We start from the raw sequence: 24,228 nt of genomic DNA, 5'->3' as shown, positions 1-24,228 counted from the left end.
TTGGTTGGTCAGTTACTGAATAAGGATGGATATCTTCTCTCATATGGGGAATTTCTTGCTAAGATAAAATTCCAATTACCCCGAAAGAATATGCAATTGTTTTTGATTCGATTCCGGGGGGGGGGGGGGGTTGTCTCTTTTAAATTCCTCTGTGGTTGATGTAACAGATTTACATGAAAATATATTCATTGGCAATATTAACAAAGATAAATGTAGTAATAAACAGATTAGGAATATTGTTTGTGATACTACAATTCCCTCAGCAAGATTCTTTTGGTCAGATATGTATGGTGATATACAATGGGGGAAAGCATGGAAAATTGCTAACAAATATTGTATCAGTAACAAAGTAAATGAAGTTTCATTTGAAATGTTACATAGAATTTGTCCTGTGAAACATGTTTTGGAAAGATTCAAGCTGTCACGACCGTCGTATGAATAATTAGACCAAGGTGCAGCGTGAGTAGAGTTCCACATTTTAATAATAGTGAAAATTCCAAAAACAACAAAGATATAACGATCGTGAAACACGTAGCGCACATAGGCACTCACACAAAACAATATCCCACATCGCAGGTGGGAAAAAGGACACACTAAGTATGATCCCCAATGAGAGGTAACGATTATCAGCTGCCTCCAATTGGGAACCATATACACAAACCAACATAGAAATATAATACCTAGAAACCCCCCTAGTCACGCCCTGACCTAAAACACCATAGAGAACCCCGGGGGCTCTCTATGGTCAGGGTGTGACACAAGCTGAATATTGAATATAACTGTGATTTCTGTGGAATGGAGAAGGAGACCATTTTGCATTTGTTTTTTACCTGTATTTATAGCAGAATGTTTTGGATTGACAAACAGAATTTTGTTACAAAATAAATAGGACCGGTTGTACTATTTAATGGTTTTTATATAATGATTTATTTCAGAATTTCTGACATAGATAAAGATGTAGCATATTTAATTCAACTGCTAATAATACTAGGTAAATTTCATATTCACAAATGCAAATGGTCTAATTCAAAACCTAACTTTTTTCACTTTATAAATGAGTTTAAACAATATGGCACCACTAACTAAAATGAAAAACAAAAAGGCAATTAAAACTTGTAGTCTTAAGGAATATGATTTGTTTGTTTAGGATTCCTGGCAATGTAAATAGTTTGTTAGTACGCTTGTTTGCATGTGACTATTCCTCTTTTGTTTGATGATATTTGTTAATAAAGAAAAGTAAAAAAGAGTGCCCTGTATAAGTTGAAATCATATTGAACTACCAGAGAGAACCTTCTCTACATAGGAATTGCATACCATATTTTTTTCCATACATCAAAATAATACTTTATTGTCAATCAGCAATTACTTACTTAGATAAGGCCTCAACAAGGCCCCAGTTCATGGTTGAAAATAACTTATGTCAGTGCCAATGAGTTACACTGAGTGTATAAAATATTAAGAACACCTGCTCTTTCCATGACATATGCTGACCAGGTGAATCCAGGTTAACACTATAATCCCTTATGGATGTCACTAGTTAAATCCATTTAAATAAGGATAGATAAAGAGGAGAAAGGTTTAAAAAAATATTGTAAGGCTTGAGACAATTGAGACATGGATTGTCATCCAAAGGGTCAATGGGCAAGACAAAATACTTACATGCCTTTCAACGGGGCATGGTTGTAGGTGCCAGGGGTACCAGTTTGTGTCAAGAACTGCAACGTTACTGGGTTTTTTACGCTCAACATTTTCCCGTGTGTATCAAGAATGGTCCACCACTCAAAAGACAAATTGACACAACTGTGGGAAGCATTGGAGTCAACATGGGCCAACATCCCTGTGAATGTGTTGTACACTCAGTACATTAATAGTATTGGTACCGTGTTCTTGCCGTAACCTATAAAGCTGGAGCAGCTCCAAACAGCCAGTGTCCCTGCACAGAGGGAGGGGATTCTCTCAGTAGCCAGCATCAATGCACAGAGGGGGGAGATCCTCCGATCATCAGGCCTCATCCCTGCACAGAGGGAGGGAATCCTCCGAACAGCCAGTGTCCCTGCGCAGAGGGAGGGAATCATCCGAACAGCCAGTGTCCCTGCACAGAGGGAGGAGATCCTCCAAACAGCCAGTGTCCCTGCACAGAGGGAGGGGATTCTCTCAGTAGCCAGCATCAATGCACAGAGGGAGGGGATTCTCTCAGTAGCCAGCATCAATGCACAGAGGGAGGAGATCCTCCGATCATCAGGCCTCATCCCTGCACAGAGGGAGGGGATCCTCCAAACAGCCAGTGTCCCTGCGCAGAGGGAGGGATTCGTACCAATGGCCAGCCTCCCAGCGCACAGCCAAGGGATTGTCCCAAAGGCTAGTGTCCCTGCTGAGAGGGAGGAGGTCCTCCGAGCATCAGGCCTCATCCCTGCACATAAGGAGGGGATCCTCCGAGCATCAGGCCTCATCCCTGTACAGAGGAAGGGGATTCTTCCAGCAGCTTCTATCACTGCGCGGAAGAAGAAGATCCTCAGAGCATCACACGTCACCCATGCACAAAGGGAGTTGATCCTCCTGATGGCCAGTGTCACTGCGCAGAGGAAGGGTATCTTCCCAAAGGCCAGCGTCCCTGCACACAGGGAGTGGATCGTCCCAAAGGCTAGTGTCCCTGCAGAGAGGGAGGAGATCTTCCTCACAACCAGTGTCCCTGTGAAGAATGGAAACAATCATCCACAACCACCTCCCATCATCCCCATGGTGGCACCACTGTGGAAATGGGATGGTGGAGCGTGTACTCCACCTGTGGATTTCTATTCCAAGAGAAGAGGTCACTTAACTTTACCTAATTAGTAAAGAAATTACCATTGTGATAGCGTGAGAATAAGTTGTGATAGATTAAATGTATGGCTCATGTGAGAATATAGCTGTAATACTTTCATGCATTTTCTCCATACAACAGGTTTAGCTCCATTTTACTTTTACATTTTAGTCATTTAGCAGATGCTCTTATCCAGAGCGACTTACAGTAGTGAGTGTATACATTTTCATATTCCGGTGAATCTCTCCAGGATTTCGCATGGATTTTTTTGATATTAGCTGATAAATATGCTAGATTTTGCAGCGACAATTATGACATTTTGCATAGCAATATGCAATTGTTTTGTCCAATTTGTTGCAAAAATGCGCTGACAAGGAAAAAACTGTGTTGACGTCTGGCTTGATTGAACCATATTATGCAGTAGATGTGCGGTGATTGGTTGAAATTGCGAGCCCTCTTTTTGTACTGTGGTAATGGGTCAGTTCTATGCAATAATATTGTGATGACGTGACTATTTTATTCAGAAATAGTTTGGTGATTGGTGAAATTTGTAAGCCCTCACATAATTTGCAGGGAATTGTTGATTTTGCAACCAAAACAATGCGATCGCAGAGTCCTGGAGTAACCTCCCAGTAATCCCTGTGACTGCGTGTAGGTTAAGATTGGGTTGTAACAGAGTATCAGAGCGAGACGTTTCTACCTGGAAGCTAGTAATTGTTCTGTGTGGTGACATGAGCAGAGTGGCCTGACTTCTCCCACTTATTACAGATGTCCGACTTAGATATGTCGAGCATCCTGCTATGATGTCCATCACCAAGCCGGAACATTCCGATGCCAACCCTCAGTGCCAGACTGGCAGCCGGCCGGTGGCTGAGCCCGAGACCCCTGCTGTTCACAATAACAGTGGAGGCTGGCTCAGCTGGGTCTTTGGGATTGGAAGAGTTAATAAGAAGGAGGTTCATCTACCTGAGGACAAAGACAGATCTGTAAGGAACTGGTTATTAACACTTTATTCTATGTAGAGACAATTGAGTGGATTAAAAAAAAGACAATTTGTGGCTTGCTTCACATTGCTAATATCTTCTTCCTCAGATTGTCTGGGATCCAACTCTGCACAGATGGGTTAACAAAACTGAGCCCAAGGCTGAGGTATACACTTAAATCGCATCCAAGATGGCGTAGCAGTTCAGATGTCCTGTCGTGTCTCGTATATATATATTTACATATTTTTTTCTTCACTTATCTTTTTACATTTTTTTATTCAAATACTCAACCTCAAAGCACTCTCCTGCAACCCGCCTCACCAATTTTAAAAAAACAAACAAAAAAAAAGCATTATTTACCTCATCTGAATTCCACAACAGAAGCTAGCCAGAGGTTAGCCATTTTCACTGGCTAACATTGAAGTTCAGCTAGCCACGGTTAGCCGTCCTCAGCTGTCCATTAGCTCGAAAAGCTATCGCCAGTTTTTGTACAGCGCGACTCAGACCAGAGCATATCGGACCTATTCTCTCTCCTTTCCCCGATTTCTACCGCAGGCTCTGGACATTTACACCTGGATCTTGCAGCTAACTAGCTGCTACCTGAGTGACTATTGGCAACGTCGGTCATGGAATTAACACACATTATTGCGGAGCTGGCCAGCTAGCCAGCTGAGGAGTTCCGTCAGCCACTCGTGGGCTGTTCCTGAGCTAGCCAGCTGAAGTGTCTCCTGGGCTACAACTCACCTATCCTGACCCGTTTTACTGCCGATGCGGAGCCCCATCGGGTCTTCACGACTGGACCACCGACGTTATCTGCCCGAGGGAGTTATCCAACTGGCCCCTCCGTCTCGACGTAACCTGATCGCCCATCTGCGGCCGGCTAATCGTTAGCTGTCTTTTCGGCTGCGATCTGAATAGGTCTATCGGACACTTTTCTTGGGCCACTATAACTAACTATTTTGCCAACTTGGACATGTCCCCCCTTCCACACGGAACCCCACTAACCCACAGACGGAAACACACGAGGTGGCTAAAAACAGACCTCCCTCCCATCTTCCACCAGCTTGCTACCTATGGCCCGGCTAGCTGTCTGAATTTCACTGGACCCTCTGATCACTCGGCTAAGCATGCCTCTCCTTAATGTCAATATGCCTTGTCCATTGCTGTTCTGGTTAGTGTTTATTGGCTTATTTCACTGTAGAGCCTCTAGCCCTGCTCATTATACCTTATCCAACCCCTCAGTTCCTCCACCCACACATGCTATGACATCTTCTGGTTTCAATGATGTTTCTAGAGACAATATCTCTCTCATAATCACTAAATGCCTAGGTTTACCTCCTCTGTACTCACATCCCACCATACCTTTGTCTGTACATTATACCTTGAAGCTATTTTATCGCCCCCAGAAACCTGCTCCTTTTTCTCTCTATTCTGGACGTCACAGACGACCAATTCTTATAGCTTTTAGCCGTACCCTCATACTTATTCTTCTCTGCTCCTCTGGGGATGTAGAGGTGAATCCAGGCCCTGCAGTGCCTGGCTCCACTCCTACTCCCCAGGCGCTCTCTTTTGATGACTTCTGTAACCGTAATAGCCTTGGTTTCATGCATGTTAACATTAGAAGCCTCCCTAAGTTTGTTTTATTCACTGCTTTAGCACACTCTGCCAACCCGGATGTCCTAGCTGTGTCTGAATCTTGGCTTAGGAAGTCCACCAAAAACTGTGAAATCATCATCCCTAACTACAACGTTTTCAGACAAGATAGAACGACCAAAGGGGGCGGTGTTGCAATCTACTGCAGAGATAGCCTGCAGAGTTCTGTCCTGCTATCCAGGTCTGTACCCAAACAATTTGAACTTCTACTTCTAAAAATCCATCTCTCCAAAAACAAGTCTCTCACCGTTGACGCCTGCTATAGACCCCCCTCGGCCCCTAGCTGTGCTCTGGACACCATATGTGAACTGATTGCCCCCCATCTATCTTCAGAGCTCGCGCTACTAGGCGACCTAAACTGGGACATGCTTAACACCCCAGCCATTCTACAATCCAATCTTGATGCCCTCAATCTCACACAAATTATTAATGAACCCACCAGGTATAACCCCAAAGCCGCAAACTCTGGCACCCTCATAGATATCATCCTAACCAATGTGCCCTCTAATTACACCTCTGCTGTTTTCAACCAAGATCTCAGCGATCACTGCCTCATTGCCTGCACCCGTAATGGGTCAGCGGTCAAACGACCTCCACTCATCACTGTCAAACGCTCCCTGAAACATTTCAACGAGCAAGCCTTTCTAATCGACCTGGCCCTGGTATCCTGGAAGGATATTGACCTCATCCCGTCAGTAGAGGATGCCTGGTTATATTTTAAAAATGCCTTCCTCTCCATCTTAAATAAGCATGCCCCTTTCAAGAAATGTAGAACCAGGAACAGATATAGCCCTTGGTTCTCCCCAGACCTGACTGCCCTTAACCAACACAAAAATATCCTGTGGCGTTCTGCATTAGCATCGAACTGCCCCCGCGATATGCAACTTTTTAGGGAAGTTAGAAACCAATACACACAGGCAGTTAGAAACGCCAAGGCTAGCTTTTTCAAACAAAAATTTGCTTCGTGCAACTCCAACTCTAAAAAGTTCTGGGACATTGTAAAGTCCATGGAGAATAAGAACACCTCCTCCCAACTGCCCACTGCACTGAGGATAGGAAACTCTGTCACCACCGATAAGCCCACTATAATTGAGAATTTCAATAAGCATTTTTCTACGGCTGGCCATGCTTTCCACCTAACTACCCCTACTGCATTCAACAGCACTGCACCCCCCACAGCTACTCGCCCAAACCTCCCCCATTTCTCCTTCTCCCAAATCCATTTAGCTGATGTTCTGAAAGAGCTGCAAAATCTGGACCCCTACAAATCAGCTGGGCTTGACAATCTGGACCCTTTCTTTATAAAATTATCTGCCGAAATTATTGCAACCCCTATTACTAGCCTGTTCAACCTCTCTTTCGTGTCGTCTGAGATTCCCATAGATTGGAAATCAGCTGCTGTCATCCCCCTCTTCAAAGGAGGTGACACTCTTGACCCAAATTGCTACAGACCTATATCCATCCTACCCTGCCTTTCTAAGGTCTTCGAAAGCCAAGTCAACAAACAGATTACCGACTATTTCGAATCCCACCGCACCCTCTCCGCTATGCAATCTGGTTTCAGAGCTGGTCATGGGTGCACCTCAGCCACGCTCAAGGTCCTAAACGACATCGTAACCGCCATCGATAAGAAACAATACTGTGCTGCCGTATTCATTGACCTGGCGAAAGCTTTTGACTCTGTTAATCACCACATCCTCATCGGCAGACTTAGTAGCCTTGGTTTCTCAAACGATTGCGTCGCCTGGTTCACCAACTACTTCTCTGACAGAGTTCAGTGTGTCAAATCGGAGGGCCTACTGTCTGGACCTCTGGCAGTCTCTATGGGGGTACCACAGGGTTCAATTCTTGGGCCAACTCTTTTCTCTGTATACATAAATGATGTCGCTCTTGCTGCTGGTGAATCTCTTATCCACCTCTACGCAGACGACACCATTCTGTATACTTCTGGCCCTTCTTTGGACACTGTGTTAACAACCCTCCAGACGAGCTTCAATGCCATTCAACTCTCCTTCCGTGGCCTCCAACTGCTCCTAAACACAAGTAAAACTAAATGCATGCTCTTCAACCGATCGCTGCCTGCACCTGCCCGCCCATCCAGCATAACTTCTCTGGACGGTTCTAACTTAGAATTTGTGGACAACTACAAATACCTAGGTGTCTGGTTAGACTGTAAACTCTCCTTCCAGACTCACATCAATCATCTCCAATCCAAAGTGAAATCTAGAATTGGCTTCCTATTTCGCAACAAAGCATCCTTCACTCATGCTGCCAAACATACCCTCGTAAAACTGACCATCCTACCAATCCTCGACTTCGGCGATGTCATTTACAACATAGCCTCCAATACCCTACTCAACAAGCTGGATGCAGTCTATCACAGTGCCATCCGTTTTGTCACCAAAGCCCCATATACAACCCACCACTGCGATCTGTATGCTCTCGTTGGCTGGCCTTCACTTCATAATCGTCGCCAAACACATTGGCTCCAGGTCATCTACAAGACCCTGCTAGGTAAAGTCCCCCCTTATCTCCGCTCACTGGTCACCATAGCAGCACCCACCTGTAGCACGCGCTCCAGCAGGTATATCTCTCTGGTCACCCCTAAAGCCAACTCCTCCTTTGGTCGTCTCTCCTTCCAGTTCTCTGCTGCCAACGACTGGAACGAAATACAAAAATCTCTGAAATTGGAAACACTTATCTCCCTCACTAGCTTTAAGCACCAGCTGTCAGAGCAGCTCACAGATCACTGCACCTGTACATAGCCCATCTATAATTTAGCCCAAACTACTACCTCTTCCCCTACTGTATTTATTTATTTAATTTATTTTGCTCCTTTGCACCATATTATTTATATTTGAACTTTGAACTTTCTTCAAACTACAAATCTACCATTCCAGTGTTTTTCTTGCTATACTTTATTTACTTTGCCACCATGGCATTGTTTTGCTTTTACCTCCCTTATCTCACATCATTTGCTCACATTGTATATAGTCTTATTTTTTTTCTACTGTATTATTGACTGTATGTTGTTTACTCCATGTGTAACTCTGTGTTGTTGTATGTTGTCGAACTGCTTTGCTTTATCTTGGCCAGGTCGCAATTGTAAATGAGAACTTGTTCTCAACTTGCCTACCTGGTTAAATAAAGGTGAAATAAATAAATAAATAAATAAAAAAATTCAAAGAAATTAAAAACAGTGAACAACCATTGTATTTCAACTGTGATAATATTACTAACAATTTGGAAAATGTGTTGATGTGTTTTACAGAACAAGTGTGTACCACCACCTCCACCGATGGGGACATATGGATATCAGGGGAACACTGGCAGTGTCCCCAAAGGAGTGAATCCTTACTCTATGAAAGCAGGTGAATATTGCTTTAGAATACATGTGGTTTAACCAAGACTGTGTCAGCCAATCATAGATGTCCCTGGTGGTCCCCTGCTAACATCTTTCCCACTACCAGCAGGTCTATGGGGCAGCAGATACCCTACAATGCATGACAATGATGGGACCAACTCAAAGCCTCCAAGCCATGGTCCTGGACTGCTTCCTAGACAGCTTTTGACCTCATGGCACCAATGGTTGTGCCACCTGACACTCTAGCCTACTGAGGTAAGACTCTGGAAAATCCTTCCAAATTGTATCCATTCATCATTAACTGAGATTTTACTGTAACATAGCAAATGGCTGAAGTAGCAAGGATGTTAACTATTTTTTATTTTTGTCCAACAGGCCATTTGCCCAGAGTGGATTTGCCATACATAGATTTTTTTCAGCATTAAAAATCTTCAGCATTAAAAATTTATTAAAACATGATCTTTTAATTAAATCTCTCCTTTGTGTCCTCATGTTCACATTAATTTGATGTGTTCTATCATCATTTACAATGCTTATTGCTTCTGCATTGCTTTACGTTACAGACAAGTATACTGCTCAAAAAAATAAAGGAAACACTAAAATAACACATCCTAGATCTGAATGAATGATATAATCTTATTAAATACTTTTTTCTTTACATAGTTGAATGTGCTGACAACAAAATCACACAAAAATAATCAATGGAAATCCAATTTATCAACCCATGGAGGTCTGGATTTGGAGTCACACTCAAAATTAAAGTGGAAAACCACACTACAGGCTGATCCAACTTTAATGTAATGTCCTTAAAACAAGTCAAAATGAGGCTCAGTAGTGTGTGTGGCCTCCACGTGCCTGTATGACCTCCCCACAACGCCTGGGCATGCTCCTGATGAGGTGGCGGATGGTCTCCTGAGGGATCTCCTCCCAGACCTGGACTAAAGCATCCGCCAACTCCTGGACAGTCTGTGGTGCAACGTGGCGTTGGTGGATGGAGTGAGACATGATGTCCCAGATGTGCTCAATTGGATTCAGGTCTGGGGAACGGGCGGGCCAGTTCATAGCATCAATGCCTTCCTCTTGCAGGAACTGCTGACACACTCCAGCCACATGAGGTCTAGCATTGTCTTCCATTAGGAGGAACCCAGGGCCAACCGCACAAGCATATGGTCTCACAAGGGGTCTGAGGATCTCATCTCGGTACCTAATGGCAGTCAGGCTACCTCTGGCGAGCACATGGAGGGCTGTGCGGCCCCCCAAAGAAATGCCACCCCACACCATGACTGACCCACCGCCAAACTGGTCATGCTGGAGGATGTTGCAGGCAGCAGAACGTTCTCCACGGCGTCTCCAGACTCTGTCACGTCTGTCACATGTGCTCAGTGTGAACCTGCTTTCATCTGTGAAGAGCACAGGGCGCCAGTGGCGAATTTGTCAATCTTGGTGTTCTCTGGCAAATGCCAAACGTCCTGCACGGTGTTGGGCTGTAAGCACAACCCCCACCTGTGGACGTCGGGCCCTCGAACCACCCTCATGGAGTCTGTTTCTGACCGTTTGAGCAGACACATGCACATTTGTGGCCTGCTGGAGGTCATTTTGCAGGGCTCTGGCAGTGCTCCTCCTGCTCCTCTATGCACAAAGGCGGAGGTAGCGGTCCTGCTGCTGGGTTGTTGCCCTCCTACGGCCTCCTCCACGTCTCCTGATGTACTGGCCTGTCTCCTGGTAGCGCCTCCATGCTCTGGACACTACGCTGACAGACACAGCAACCTTCTTGCCACAGCTCGCATTGATGTGCCATCCTGGATGAGCTGCACTACCTGAGCCACTTGTGTGGGTTGTAGACTCCGTCTCATGCTACCACTAGAGTGAAAGCACCGCCAGCATTCAAAAGTGACCAAAACATCAGCCAGGAAGCATAGGAACTGAGAAGTGGTCTGTGGTCTCCACCTGCAGAACCACTCCTTTATTGGGGGTGTCTTGCTTATTGCCTATAATGTCCACCTGTTGTCTATTCCATTTGCACAACAGCATGTGAAATGTATTTTCAATCAGTGTTGCTTCCTAAGTGGACAGTTTGATTTCACAGAAGTGTGATTGACTTGGAGTTACATTGTGTTGTTTAAGTGTTCCCTTTATTTTTTTGAGCAGTATATTTATTTTGTGAGGGCTCTGCCTCTTCACATTCCTTTCCTCTATCCCGGTTATCCTCACTCTATACTTCGTTCACTCGTGTGAGTGTGATCTTACGGGAAATCCTGGCCTTTTGCATGCGTTTGCTTTCATTGCCCTGGGCAATTTGCATTTTCTCAAGCAACAGTTCATCACTAGTGTTAATATTCTGGAGATGCACTCTCATCTCTGCCCTGACATTATCATTTGTTAATCCTGTAACAATGGCCTGCAGGCATTGACTCTTGACTAACTGTGCCATATTTCAGTCCTGCTTGGGCACGAGCTGAGGCTGATAACACTTTCTGTCTCAGGTTAAAGACTCGGACTAGGATGTCCAAGGCAGTGTTGCTTTAGTCAACTTGTGATACAGTTCAGTAGCATTCCTCTCTGCATAATGTGTCCTCAAGATATGTGTCCCCCAGATAACTCCTCATCTTAAGCCCTGGGCTCACAGCTCTGATTACTGCTTCTATGATTTCTAATTCATGGTATCCTTTTCTCCGTCCATTTTCAATATGATGTTCTAGGCTGCTGAAGCTGAGCTTATCTTTTTGATTTTGATCTCCGATCTGTCCATGAATTTTAAAGTCTTTCTAACTGGACATACTCACGCCATTCTCTCTCTGTGGTGGGTGCCTTTCTGGAGCTGAGACCACTTCTCTGCTGGGCTGAGGAGCCCCTCCCTCTTCTTTTCGTTCTGCCGCAGCTCCCGTCTCTCCGCTGGGTTCGCTGTCGCCGACTGGCTGGGACTTGTAGGCAGACTTTCACAGTATCCTCAGAGTCCGACATTCCTTTGATTTCGCCTTTCAGTTGAAGCAGCCAAGACATTCCCTCATCCTCTGATTCCATTAAATCCTCCTTCTCACAGTAATCTTCCATCAATTTGCGTCGCAAAGCGCGATGGCTCTTTCCTTTTACTTCAGTCATCTACACCTCCTATTCCACAACGTACACACAAGTGCCGTAAATTGTCCTCAGTTAAAGTCAATAAACTCTGTTCGATTTCATCCAACAACATTTCCCTCTCTCGACTTATATTGTCCTGCTCACGTGGCAACAACGACAATGCAGGCAATGGCAAGATAGCTACACTCCGTTAGGTGGTTAGCCTGCTAACGTTAGCTAGCTAGCTGCTCTCCCAATGTCTCTCACTCGTTGTCCGTTCCAGGAATATGGGCTGGTGCTCATATGAAAATAAATCTCAGCGGTGCCTCCAAATTTGTTACCCTTCCAATGAGCTTATCATATAAACTACAACGCGAAAAGTACGGTTTACTTCACTTTTACTCATGTCAGCACAGGTGACAGCCGTTTACAGCTTTTCTTTAGTTTTTCATTCTTACTCTTTCCAATTCACTTAAACTATATTTCTTTATTTCCCATGGTGTCACGACTCCTGCCGAAGTCGGTTCCTCTTGTTCGGGCGGCGTTCGGTGGTCGACGTCACCGGTCTTCAAGCCATCACCGCTCCACCTTTCATTTCCCATTTGTTTTGTCTTGTTTTTCCACACACCTGGTTTACATCCCCTCATTACTCTACGTGTATATTATCCTGAGGTCCCCTCGTGTCTGTGTGTGGTATTGTTAGTTCGTTTTGTGTGTGACGCTACAGGCTAGTTTTGCGCCGGGTATTATGTTAACCCGTGGTTTCTGTATTTTGCACTATTTTGTGTACTTGTGCGCTCGCTTTTTCCTTGGGCCGGAGTGTTGTTACGCAGTTGCGTCCGGCTGTTTTCCTCTGCCTAATAAAGCGTGCCTGTTCACTCATCTCTGCTCTCCTGCACCTGACTTCCTTCGACCAGTTGCGCACACTCTGACAGAATACCACACCCTGCCTTATGGAGTCAGCAGGAGCAGGTACCCCTGTTGTAGGGGTCGAGGAGCGCGTCCGAGAGCACACGGCGATGCTCCACCATCTCGGCGCCGTTATGGACCGCGTCGTTCAGACGATGGACCGCTGGGAGAGACAGGGAGTCCCTCCAGCGCCTCCACCAGCACAACAGGGGTCGCCACTACTCGCCCCTCCTGTACCTGGTCCCAGTGGGATTCGTCTCGCTCTTCCCGGGGAGTATGATGGGACGGCGGCATGCTGCCAGGGTTTCCTGCTGCAGCTGGACCTGTACCGGCTCCTTCGGGGCGTGAGAGGGTGTCCGCCCTCGTCTCGTGCCTCTCGGGGGAAAGCCCTGGAGTGGGCTAACGCCATGTGGCTAGAAGGAGATGCAGCGCTGGACCACTTCGAGGAGTTCACCCGCCGCTTCCGAGCAGTCTTCGACCACCCGCCCGAGGGTAGAGCGGCGGGTGAACGTCTCTTCCACTTGAGGCAGGGGACGAGGAGCGCCCAGGAGTTCGCCCTGGACTTTCGGACCCTGGCCCCAATACATGTGGGGGAAGAGGTGGCTGTCGAATATATGATTCTGATATGTACAGGTAATCTCATTGTGTGTGTGTGTGGGGTAGGGTGTCCACATTTGTGTGCGTACTCTGAGGTGTGTTTGAATATGAATGAGCAGCAGTGTTGTGATGTGTCCTATCCCGTCCTTGCAGAGTGATCTTCCTTGGCCTCAGCACATGTCTCAGTGGCTCCTCCGTAGGAGGGAGGGGGACACCACCACGGGACAGACCCCACACTCATCGCTAGAGATCGAACTTCAGACTCCCTCCAAAACCACTGAACCCCTCAACACACGGAAAGAGATTAACATGCACAGCCTTAGAGGGAGCCGGAACAGGATAACTCCCTCCAAACTCACAAAGACACAGAGGAGGAGGAACTATCCAACACCCAGGGAGAGAGAACAAGTGACCTCAGTCGAACACAGCCAGAAAGAGGAGGTGGAAGAGGCATTAGATAGAGGAGGAGGCCATTCCTCCTGTTCATGTGAGCAAGAAAGAGCAGAAGGCTTCTGATCAGCCAAATGGCAGGCAGAGGGAGAGGTCATAGTGATTCACACCCACAGAGAGAAAGACAACCCACACAACCTCTTGGTTGAGATGAACCACACAGAGGTAGAGGCAGAGGGCCTTCAGGGCTAGCCAGACAGCCTGCCTGCTCTGATCCTCAAGTCAATTGTATTTAAATTCATGTTCATTAAAGATTTGTATTCAAGAATTGAAAAGTCCCATTTACTTAATGATACTTTTTCGCTGTCTTCAACCCTCAAGAACCAGGGTGAGTCTGGGTCTCCCTTTTCCTGGGCAAACACAACTTGCATATCGTCATAGACTAGGCCGAAACGTTAATCTTTTAACCTTGCTTGAATAAAGCAATGCATTTTTTTATAGTGAGCAAGAGTTGCGCTTTTTCCTTTTCTATGATCATTCAAGTTTTTGGTTGCACCTCAACTCAACGTTGGTTTCTGTTTATTTTATTTTTACAGGGACAGTGCACATTTATCAACGTTTCAGTTAAGCCAGTTAGCCAGCCGGCTAATTTTCAACCCCAGTCCCTGGGCAGGTTATTAAAAAACAATTACAATATAGACAATCATTGAGCAGTGAGCACACGCAGAGCAACATAGGACAAGCAAGACGTAGCATACAGACAGAGCAACATAGAACAAAAAGCAACAAGACAAAATCCATTAAAGCAACAGTGTTTCCACACCTCACAAGCTACAGACAACATGGAAAGCGGCAATACACAGCTAGGGATTATGTTCACAAATATGATTGACCTTTAGCCATGTCTTCATGTTTTTTGTGAAAGTGTGATCTGTTGCCCTCTTTGTGAAGAACATGCAGACAGCTTTTTTCACATTGAGATGCAAACACGAGTCACTGAGCCACTTTGTAACTTGGACCATTACAGTTGTGAGTTCTTGTGCAGCTTGTTGTTTGCTCTTTGCATGCACATATATCACTGTATCGTCTGCATACATTTGAACTTCAGACCCAGTACAGACAGAAGGCAGATCATTAATTTACAGGCTGAACAGGAGGGACCCCAGTATTGACCCTTGGGGCACACCCACATCATAGCTAAGAGTGGGCGACAGCTCACTGCTCACTCTGACACACTGAGTTCTGCCTTCAAAGTATAATTTCATCCATCTCAAGGCATCGGAGGGAAAAGTTGAACTTGGACAATTTCGTGGCGAGAATCTCATGGTTAACAGTATCAAAAGCCTTCCTTAGGTCCAGAAACACATCCCCAATAACGCCCCCTTTGTCCATCTTGGACTTCACATTTTCCAGAAGAAAGCAGTCGGCCGTTTCTGTGGAGTGTTTCGCTCTGAAGCCAAACTGCATGGAGTGTAATGTGAAGAGGCTGTTGTTGAGGTGGGCAATCAGTTGTTCTGCTACACACTTTTCAACAACCTTCGACACCACAGGTAGTATACTAATGAGCCTGTAGTTACTCACGTCAGCAGGGTCGCCCGATTTAAAGATAGCCGTTATTATGGCCGACTTCCATACCCTTGGAAACACCCCCAGACCAATAGATGTGTTGGTGACCTTAGTAATGGGGCCAATGAGTGACTCTTTGTAGTTTTTAAGAATGGTAGAGTCCAGCCCAAACACATCTTTGGCTTTAGAGTTCTTTAGTGAGCTAATCACCTTGTTCACCTTTGACTCAGAAACCTCCCTTATGATGAAGACAGGTTGAGCGTCATTTACTAGCACTGAGCCCAAGAAACCAGTGGAGGGGTTCTGTGTCAGTACCCTGACAGAGTCAATAAAGTAGGAATTGAAGGCTATTGCTATTTCGACTGCATCCTGTGTTAGATTGTTATTCACCAGGATTTCTAGTCTTTTTGCAGTGTTACTATGGTCTTTCCCTGTTAACTTTTTTAGATTCTCCCAGATCAATTTAGAATTTCCCTTTGCTTCACCAATTATGTTAATAAAAAAGTTTGCCTTGGCCTGTCTGATTTCTTTCATCACCTTATTTCTCAACGTGGTAAACCTACGTCTGTCATGCTCTAATTTGGATTTTAGGGCTGTTTTTAGAGCATAATCTCGTTCTTTCATCAATTTCCAGATTTCTACATTTAGCCAAGCTAGAGTGCTCTTTTGGCCAGGTTTGGATTTGATTTTCTTTAGGAAACCATTTATTGTAGTCTGGATTGTGGATAGAAAAACCTGACTATCAGCTTCCACATCTGTATAGGACAAGAGATCATTACAGTTAATTCCCTTAATTGTGATTTCAAAATAGTTTAATTCACTCTTAGGAATTCTTAGTTGATCCGTCTTTCTAACAGTAGAGAGGGTAAACCTGCTCTTAGAAAGCTTTCTGGCTATAAGTGTCAGCATATAATCAGAGAGCCCAGTAACCATATTGAATGATTTCGTCACTCTCTCTGGTGTATTACTGAACACCAAATCAATCTGTGTTTTAGAGCAACAAGTCACCCTGGTTGGCCCTTTAACTAGTTGTGTAAGGTCAAAGGTATTAGTGATCCATTTGAGGGTTTTCCTACAAGACTTGTCTTCATAATTAATATTAAAATCTCCCATTAAGATGACCTCGTTCCAAAAATCACATTCCCTAAGCATGTTATTAAACTGATCAAAACACACACTTTTGGTGGAAGGTGGTCTATACATTCCAATAAGGGTAAAAGACATTTGGGGAGACAGTGTAACGTTCAGGCCAATACATTCTAGTTCATTATCACATGACCACTCAATTTGTTTACATCGGATATGTTCTTTAATGTAAATCATCAGACCCCCTCCTCTTCCTTCAATCCTGTCTCTCCTGAAAACATTGTAGCCAGGCACAATCAAAGCAGCATATGGAGAGTTTTTATGGAGCCATGTATCTGAAAGGCAGAGGAAGTCAAGGTTGGAGTCTGTGAGAAGATGTTGAATTTGATCACTTTTTGGAATGACACTACGAATGTTCAAGTGCCCCCCTAGTAGTCCCTTGGGCTTAGATCGTGGGTCCCAGATGACTTGAGAGTTTTTTTTTTTTTTTATTATTTCACCTTTATTTAACCAGGTAAGCTAGTTCAGAACAAGTTCTCATTTACAACTGCGACCTGGCCAAGATAGTGCAAAGCAGTGTGACAGAACCAACAACACAGAGTTACATGGAATAAACAAGCGTACGGTCAATAACAAAATAGAAAAAAATAAAGTCTATGTACAGTGTGTGCAAATGGCATGAGAAGGTATGGCAATAAATAGGCCATAGTAGCAAAGTAATTACAGTTTAGCAGATTAACACTGGAGTGATAGATGAGCACATGATGATGAGCAGATGATGGTGTGTAAGTAGTGATACTGGTGTGCAAAAGAGCAGCAAAGTAAATAAAAACAATATGGGGAAGAGGTAGGTAGACTGGGTGGACTATTTACAGATGGACTATGTACAGCTGCAGCGATCGGTTAGCTGCTCAGATAGTGTGATTTAAACATTGAAAAAAGTTAGATTTTCTGTGTTTTCTGACGGCTGGGTTTAGGCCGTTTTGTTTCGTTTTGAATAGGGCCAATTTGGTAGCGCAATTAACAATCCCTCCCGCTTGCACTGGATGCGGGGAACTAATTAAAACAGCTTGCGTACCAGAAGCAAAGTCAGGGATCGCATATGGCGACTTGTGTATGTTTGAAGAGTCGAGAGAAACCATGAGACCATAGCACTCCCCCACTTCCGCAGCGGCGACGATCAGTGGACGAGGCCATCCACTGCAGTGAGTATCGCTGGCTCGGTGATGTTAGGCCCAGGATTGAGTTGCACATCCCCGGAGAGCAGGAGGGTAGTGAACAGGTAGTTGAACAGTTTCCGATAAATGTTGGACTTGTGTTTGTTCCGCCTAAGCAGGTCAGTGGAATAGGGAGCGAGGTAGACTTGGCCATTATTCAGAACATTATGGTATGCTGTGTACTGTCCGCTCCCGTGGAACGGTGAACCAATGTGTTTGGTGTTGATATTCTCCGGCAGTAGATTGATTGCGTCATCCCAGCAAGGACGCACTGAGATTATCAGTAGAGCAGCTACATAACTGACAATCATGGCAATGTACTGGAGATAAAACACATCATTGCGCTTTAAATCTTTGCATGAGTTACTTAGCTGGGGTCGGCGTACACCTGATGTTTTAGATAAAATAACAGCATTCGTATGAGAAGCGGCACCTGCCACACCACCCTCCCTTCCGTCTGCCATTTTCCTTTCCCTTTGTTCTTTTGTTGTCAAATAATATTTTTTAAATGTACTAAGTAAATTATTAAAAGCATTAAAATGTGGATGTTTCCCACTTATTTTCACAACCTACTCCACACTTGCAAAGTGAAAATTTACTTTCATGCATTTTCTACATACAACAGGTTTAGCTCCATTTTACTTTTATATTTTAGTCATTTAGCAGACGCACTTATCCAGAGCGACTTACAGTAGTGAGTGTATACATTTTCATACTCTGGTGAATCTCTCCAGGATTTCGCATGATTTTTTTTTTATATTTGCGGATAAATATGCTAGATTTTACTCCACACTTGCAAAGTGAAAGTTTATAGAAAAGTTCTGAAACTAAGTAGTAAACAGAAGAAAAGCAGAATTGAGTCCAATTATAATGTGAAAAATTTTAATGGTCTATGGTTCAATCTCATTTCTGAAGGTCTGATGAATAATTAATATTGTTCCTCCTCTTCCTTCTGGCAGGCGCAGCAGCACACTGCCCTCCAAAGCCTGCAGAAAAATCGCATGACTGCTCCTTTCCTAGCTCTGCATGGAACATCCAGTGTCACGTCCTTGGTGACGTGTGGGGTGACATCCGGGATGACCACAGCAACATCCTCTGAAAAGGGAAAAAGGAGGAACAGAATGTAAACAAATGCAAACCGTAGCTTCTAAACACTGGCCAGTTGAAAGGTTCTACTAAGATGTCATGACAAACGGCACCTGTCAGAGTGCTCACTAAGTGTTACTCACCTGCTTGGATGTCAGTTGGCAGAGTGGCGAAGATGGCCATTGTCAGAGTCCTTTCTTCAGGTGTGATGTCCACAACCTCCAAGAGGGAAGAGATGGGCTCTGCCTCTGTATTAGTGGGGATGTCCACAACATTCAGTTGGGAAGAAGCCGGATCTGTATCTGTGTTAAGGGTGATGTCCACAACCTCTAGGTGGGACAAGCCCGGGTCTGCCTCTGTTTTTGGGTGATGTCCACAACCTCCAGGTGGGACGAACCCGGGTCTGCCTCTGTGTTACGGCTGATGTTCACATCCTCCAGGTGGGACGAACCCGGGTCTGCCTCTGTGTTAAGGGTGATGTTCACAACCTCCAGGTGGGACGAACCCGGGTCTGCCTCTGTGTTAAGGGTGATGTTCACAACCTCCAGGTGGGACGAACCCGGGTCTGCCTCTGTTTTTTGGGTGATGTCTTGAACCTCCAGGTGGGAAGATGCCGGGTCTGCCTCTGTTTTGGGGGTGATGTCCACAACCTCCAGGCGGGACGAACCCGGGTCTGCTTCTGTATTAGGGGTGATGTCCACATCATTCAGGTGGGAAGAAGCCGGGTCTGCCTCTGTGTTAGGGGTGATGTCCACAACCTCCAGGTGGGAAGATGCCAGGTCTGTGTTATGGGTGACAATAACAATCCTGATGATCTCTACTACTACAAGGCACCAAGATGTCATCAGAACAGGCATCTGTCAGAGTGCTCTCTATCATTGCTACTCACCTGCTTGGATGTCAGCTGGTCGTGTGGTGGAGACGGCCACCAGGAGGACAGGGGGGACTGGTAGGGTGGCTGCAGGGGGCTGGAAGCAGCTCTGCACCTCGTCCGCCACAAAGGCACAGACAGAGCTCATATAAAAAGGGCTCTGCAGGTCATCCGTGGAGAAGGACTGACTGATTCTCCCGAGGATCGATCGCACAGATTTAAAAGCAGCAGCCCGGGAGAAAGGGATGTGATGTGAAGGGTCCTTTAACATGCAGGAGAGCTTCTCCACTACGGCCGCCACCATGCCCACGGCCATCGCGCTTATTAGGATTGGGTGCTCTGAATGGCCTTCCTCTGGCTGAAGCCACAGGGCCAGGAGGAGCCTGGGCACCACCTCCACCACCACCTGAGATGGGCTGAGCAGGTTGCTACGGGGCTCATTGGACTGCTCGCCCAGAATGCTCCTCACAGCTCTCTCCACGATGCTGTGGGCTTTAGGATCGCTGAAATCAACAAAAAGGAGAAGACAAAGCTAAACGATGTGCAATGTGCTCACAGAGAACACTGTCTTAGTCTGTTTCTGCGTAGTTCCAGATGTGTAGATAAATGGATCAAGTCATATGCAGGGCAGTACATGGAACTCACATGTCAGCTGGCGAGGTGGAGTGCATGGAGCGGCGGAGCTTGCAGAAAGCCTCGTGCTCTATGTCCATCATTTTTAGGCAAGTGTTTACTTCCCAGGCCTGCAGTATGAAACAGGAAGTCCCATTAGTGTAATTTCACAACAGATCTATCCTGCTGTGCTAACTCGTTGTTGAAAGGCTAGTAAAGAGCTCACTAACTTGTAGTATGTCTCTAACTCTCATTCTCTTACCAGCCGAGCGAGGTCGTTTCCCTCCTCCAGGGTTTCCTTCCACACCCTTCAAATAAAACACAGAGCAATTCAACTTTCCTGGCTTGTGATTTTTCTGTTGTTTATTTTACCCCAACCTGGAGTGCTGCTGGTGGCAGGAATGGCAGTGAAGGTGAGTGCTGACGTGGTGCTCACCTCTCCCTAAGGGATTTTTTGCCCTGAGACACCAGCCAGTTGCTCATGTGCTCCGTGGTGACATGGGGCGGGACCTGGCCTTGACTCTGGAGCAGCAGATAATGGACCATGATCTTCTTCTGCAAGATGAGGTAAGGTGTGAGACCATGCCACAAAATACCATATCATGTGCTTTCAGAAGGGCCTCTTGCAACATTTCACAACTACTCATGCCTGACAATTTACAAGTGATATTAAGAACTCTTATGACCAACTTCTCTAAACTGTCTTGAAATACAACTCTCTTTCTGTTGTTTATGTTTTTGTGGGATGAATCTTACCTGTTTATTGTAATATGTTTCCTCCCAGCAGGCCTGCAGAGTCTGAAAATAAAGGCTGCTTCTACAGAATTCCTTTGAAGATAATGAAAATAATGATGCTTTGTTATGCACATTATGCACAGGCATTTACACTATGCTAAAATTAATTTCTCCTAAGATTACCTTTGTGGGACCATGAGTGAACTCCGGAATGCACCAAACCCTATCCATGGTAAGTTGGGAAAGAAATGCAGCGCTATAGATATACGGGATGCTCTAGAGATAACAGGAATGACTTAAAGTCGCGAATGATCAATGACTGTGGCGTCGCCCAATATGCTGCACTTAGAATTGAGTTGTAGGCGATGTTTGGCGCAAAATAGAATGTTTACATTCTATTGCCATGGAGAAATGGAATGTGTAGAACCTGTATAATTGGGTATGCTTCTATGTCTTTATTTCGTGAAAGATTAAGCTCTTTATTATGTCATAATGTGTATATGAGGACGTAGGAGCCCGTCCCGATTCATGACGTGATTATCCAGGTGCGTGTTGCTTAGACCTACCAATCCAACCTTGGTTTACAAGTTAAATACATTGTTTATATATGCCTATACAAATCTATTTACCACATCCATTTAAAGCAATGATTGTCAATTGAAAATGTGGTTGTTGTGTTATCCTGTTGTGCGCCTTGAGTGTCAGTCCCCTTAAGCACATTATTCCAATATTTCCGAGCTCTGAATTGACACAATGAACACTTTTGCAAAGATATTCGGTTACAAATAAGAGTATGAATGACAATAAACGTATGACTTGAATTGTATGCATAATAGTGTAGTAAACAATATCGAACTTTTGGTGTTGGGAAAGTATCCGTTATAAGTCTCCATGGCACGTATCACTTCGTCGTCTTGTTGGTAATAGTAAAAATGCATGACAGTCCGCATTGTAATGGTCTAACAGGTGTTTTTCATTTTGTTTCTCACATTAAACAGACATCTGAGAACTGAATTGCTTACAGTTGAACCTATGATGCACAGACACACTAAAGCTGTACAGTGTAGTTTGATAAGTCAGTTTCAATTATACATATATATATATACAATCTCGGCTATTTGCATATGTACGACCGTCCAAACTTGACCCCACACACATACACACACATTCATGCTAATCCCTCACACGCTTTTGAACATTGCACAACCTGCAACAAGACACTGAAAGAGCATGTTATTCCAAGTGTGTTTGTGTTTGAATAAAGACCCTAAGAATGAAATCAATGTGTGGATGTTGATTGGACAATGTATATGTGCTTTGCAGAAGCCATTTTTTTTTTTGCATTCCCTGTAGCGTGTATTTTACTAGCGTGTATTTTACTTTATTTTACAGAATGAAGATTTGGTCTGAGAAACTATGCCGATTATAGCATTTTAGCATTATTTTTTTAAATAAGGCAATGTTTATATGACCCCCTTTCAAAGAGTCGCTCATTTATCACTTTCTTGCAGATATACAGTGCCTTCAGAAAGTGTTCATACCCCTTAACTTATTCCTCATTTTGTTTTCTTACAGTCTGAATTCCAAATGGATTAAATTATAGTTTTTTTATCATCTCACCCAGCTACGGACAATACCCCATAATGACAAGGTGAAAACATGTTTTTTGAATTTTTTTCAAATGTATTGAAAATGAAAAACATAAATATCTAATTTACATAAGTATTCACAATACATGTTAGAATCACCTTTGGCAGCGATTAAAGCTGTGAGTCTTTCTGGGTAAGTCTCCAAGAGCTTTGCACCCCTGGATTGTTCCATATTTGCAATATCACACTATATACAGTACCAGTCAAACGTCTGGACACACCTACTCATTTAAGGGTTTTTCTTTATTTTTACAATTTTATACATTTTAGAATAATAGTGAAGACATCAAAACTATGAAATAGCACAATTGGAATCATGTAATAATCAAAAAAGTGTTAAACAAATCCAAATATATTTTATATTTGAGATTCTTTGAAGTAGCCATGAAGTTCTTCATGGTCGAATTGCTCCATTGAAACCACTACTTATGGACGGACACCAATAATAAGAAGAGACTTGCTTGGGCCAAGAAACACGAGCAATGGACCTTAGACTGGTGGAAATCTATCCTTTGGTCTGATGAGTCCAAATTTGAGATTTTTGGCTTTCAATGTGTGTGTAAAGAATCAAGGGTGTTTAGTAGGGTCTACTCTTCATTATAAAACTATTTGTTCAATGGTTTAAAATCCGTCAGAAGCTGCTTTCAATTCATGGTGGCTCTGAATAGGTCTTGACTGGAGACAGAGCTTGTTTTGCCAAGGAAAGTGAAAAGGACTGAGGGAAAGTAAAATGGAAAATACATGGAAAGGAACATGGAAGAACCTCAAAGAACATTGCATTTTCAAGACCATGTAACATCAAACATAACATCAAAATGCATCTTATATTCCTGCCCTTACAGAAAAACCACATTTATCATTGAATGCTTTATAAAACTTGCTTAATAACCATCATTTCCAGGGGACCTATTGTCCTTAAGGCTTTTAATACAGTCTTTTATCTCAATTTCAGATAACGCATCATCACAAAAATCCCTGAAATCATTATCTATCTTCTTAGCAATGTTTGCTACATTGTCTAAGAAAAGATCCATATTGGAAGTTGGCTGGGCTGATGTATACAGATTCTGATAAAACTGGGCAACATGCTGAGAGATTTCTTTTGGATTTTCATTGGGAGCATTATTAATCATTAATTTACATATGGAAGTCTTTTCGCCTGCCTTTTTTTCTAAATTAAAGAAATATTTTGTATTTTTCTCTCCCTTTTCCATCCATTTTCGTCTTGACCTTACAAACGTTCCCCGGGCCTTTTCCTCTTAGATACAGTCTAACTGCATTTGCAATGATGATAGCTCCAGTAATTCCTGATTAGTTAGTTAACTTTTTTTAGTATAATCCATTATTCCCTTTATGATGTCATATTCTTTCTCTCTTGGCACGAGCAATTTCTTTCCCCATTGAAATAGCCAAAGCCTTAATCAAATTTCATTAGCTCCCAGTAACTTCCAAACGAATTCATAACACAGGCACAATTCCAGTATTTATCATTAATTCCTGCTACTTCCTTCTCTAGTAAAGTCTTGTTCATTTTCCAGTAACCTTTGCTAACTTTTTTTGTTGACAAACCATGCATATTTATCTTTATTGAGATCCCTTTGTGGTCTGTTAAAATCGATGGTTCAATGGAGTCTGTATCAACCTTGTCAGCCA

General features: G+C 44.1%; 2 protein-coding genes and 2 long non-coding RNA genes across 4 annotated transcripts; 2 read left to right on the top strand and 2 right to left on the bottom strand.

The window, feature by feature from the left end:
• The first annotated feature begins 2,316 nt into the window (after positions 1-2,316).
• Positions 2,317-9,407, top strand: LOC115181063 (uncharacterized). The gene is made up of 6 exons (XM_029743165.1): positions 2,317-2,809; positions 3,569-3,786; positions 3,893-3,949; positions 8,708-8,807; positions 8,907-9,055; positions 9,176-9,407. The coding sequence occupies exons 1-5, from the start codon at positions 2,317-2,319 to the stop codon at positions 9,044-9,046; spliced, it is 1,008 nt and encodes a 335-aa protein (XP_029599025.1). The 3' UTR covers positions 9,047-9,055; positions 9,176-9,407.
• A 3,868-nt stretch (positions 9,408-13,275) lies between these two features.
• On the top strand, positions 13,276-14,088 carry LOC115181064 (uncharacterized). The gene is made up of 2 exons (XR_003873242.1): positions 13,276-13,399; positions 13,517-14,088. It is a non-coding gene; the product is annotated as an uncharacterized LOC115181064 (long non-coding RNA).
• A 4,183-nt stretch (positions 14,089-18,271) lies between these two features.
• Positions 18,272-19,028, bottom strand: LOC115181065 (uncharacterized). The gene is made up of 2 exons (XR_003873243.1): positions 18,852-19,028; positions 18,272-18,717 (listed from the first exon to the last, which is right to left on the bottom strand). It is a non-coding gene; the product is annotated as an uncharacterized LOC115181065 (long non-coding RNA).
• Positions 19,029-19,037: 9 nt separating this feature from the next.
• On the bottom strand, positions 19,038-22,604 carry LOC115181062 (pheromone-regulated protein PRM7-like). The gene is made up of 3 exons (XM_029743164.1): positions 20,454-22,604; positions 19,598-20,322; positions 19,038-19,489 (listed from the first exon to the last, which is right to left on the bottom strand). The coding sequence occupies exons 2-3, from the start codon at positions 19,893-19,895 to the stop codon at positions 19,038-19,040; spliced, it is 750 nt and encodes a 249-aa protein (XP_029599024.1). The 5' UTR covers positions 19,896-20,322; positions 20,454-22,604.
• Between the last annotated feature and the right edge of the window lie 1,624 nt (positions 22,605-24,228).

Source organism: Salmo trutta, unplaced genomic scaffold (genome assembly GCF_901001165.1).
Source record: "Salmo trutta unplaced genomic scaffold, fSalTru1.1, whole genome shotgun sequence".
Lineage (NCBI taxonomy): Eukaryota > Metazoa > Chordata > Actinopteri > Salmoniformes > Salmonidae > Salmo > Salmo trutta.
Note: the sequence above shows the minus strand (reverse complement) of the source record. Positions and strands in the feature narration are given on the sequence as shown.

Excerpts from the sequence above, each read along its gene's own strand:
- LOC115181062 (XM_029743164.1), bottom strand. The coding sequence starts at position 19,895 with ATGGCCGTGGGCATGGTGGCGGCCGTAGTGGAGAAGCTCTCCTGCATG. Across the intron at positions 19,490-19,597 it reads ACCAGCTGACATCCAAGCAG|ACCTGGCATCTTCCCACCTG; the intron begins GTGAGTAGCAAT and ends CCCATAACACAG.
- LOC115181063 (XM_029743165.1), top strand. The coding sequence starts at position 2,317 with ATGGCCAGCCTCCCAGCGCACAGCCAAGGGATTGTCCCAAAGGCTAGT. Across the intron at positions 2,810-3,568 it reads TTTCTATTCCAAGAGAAGAG|ATGTCCGACTTAGATATGTC; the intron begins GTCACTTAACTT and ends CACTTATTACAG. Across the intron at positions 8,808-8,906 it reads TCCTTACTCTATGAAAGCAG|CAGGTCTATGGGGCAGCAGA; the intron begins GTGAATATTGCT and ends TCCCACTACCAG.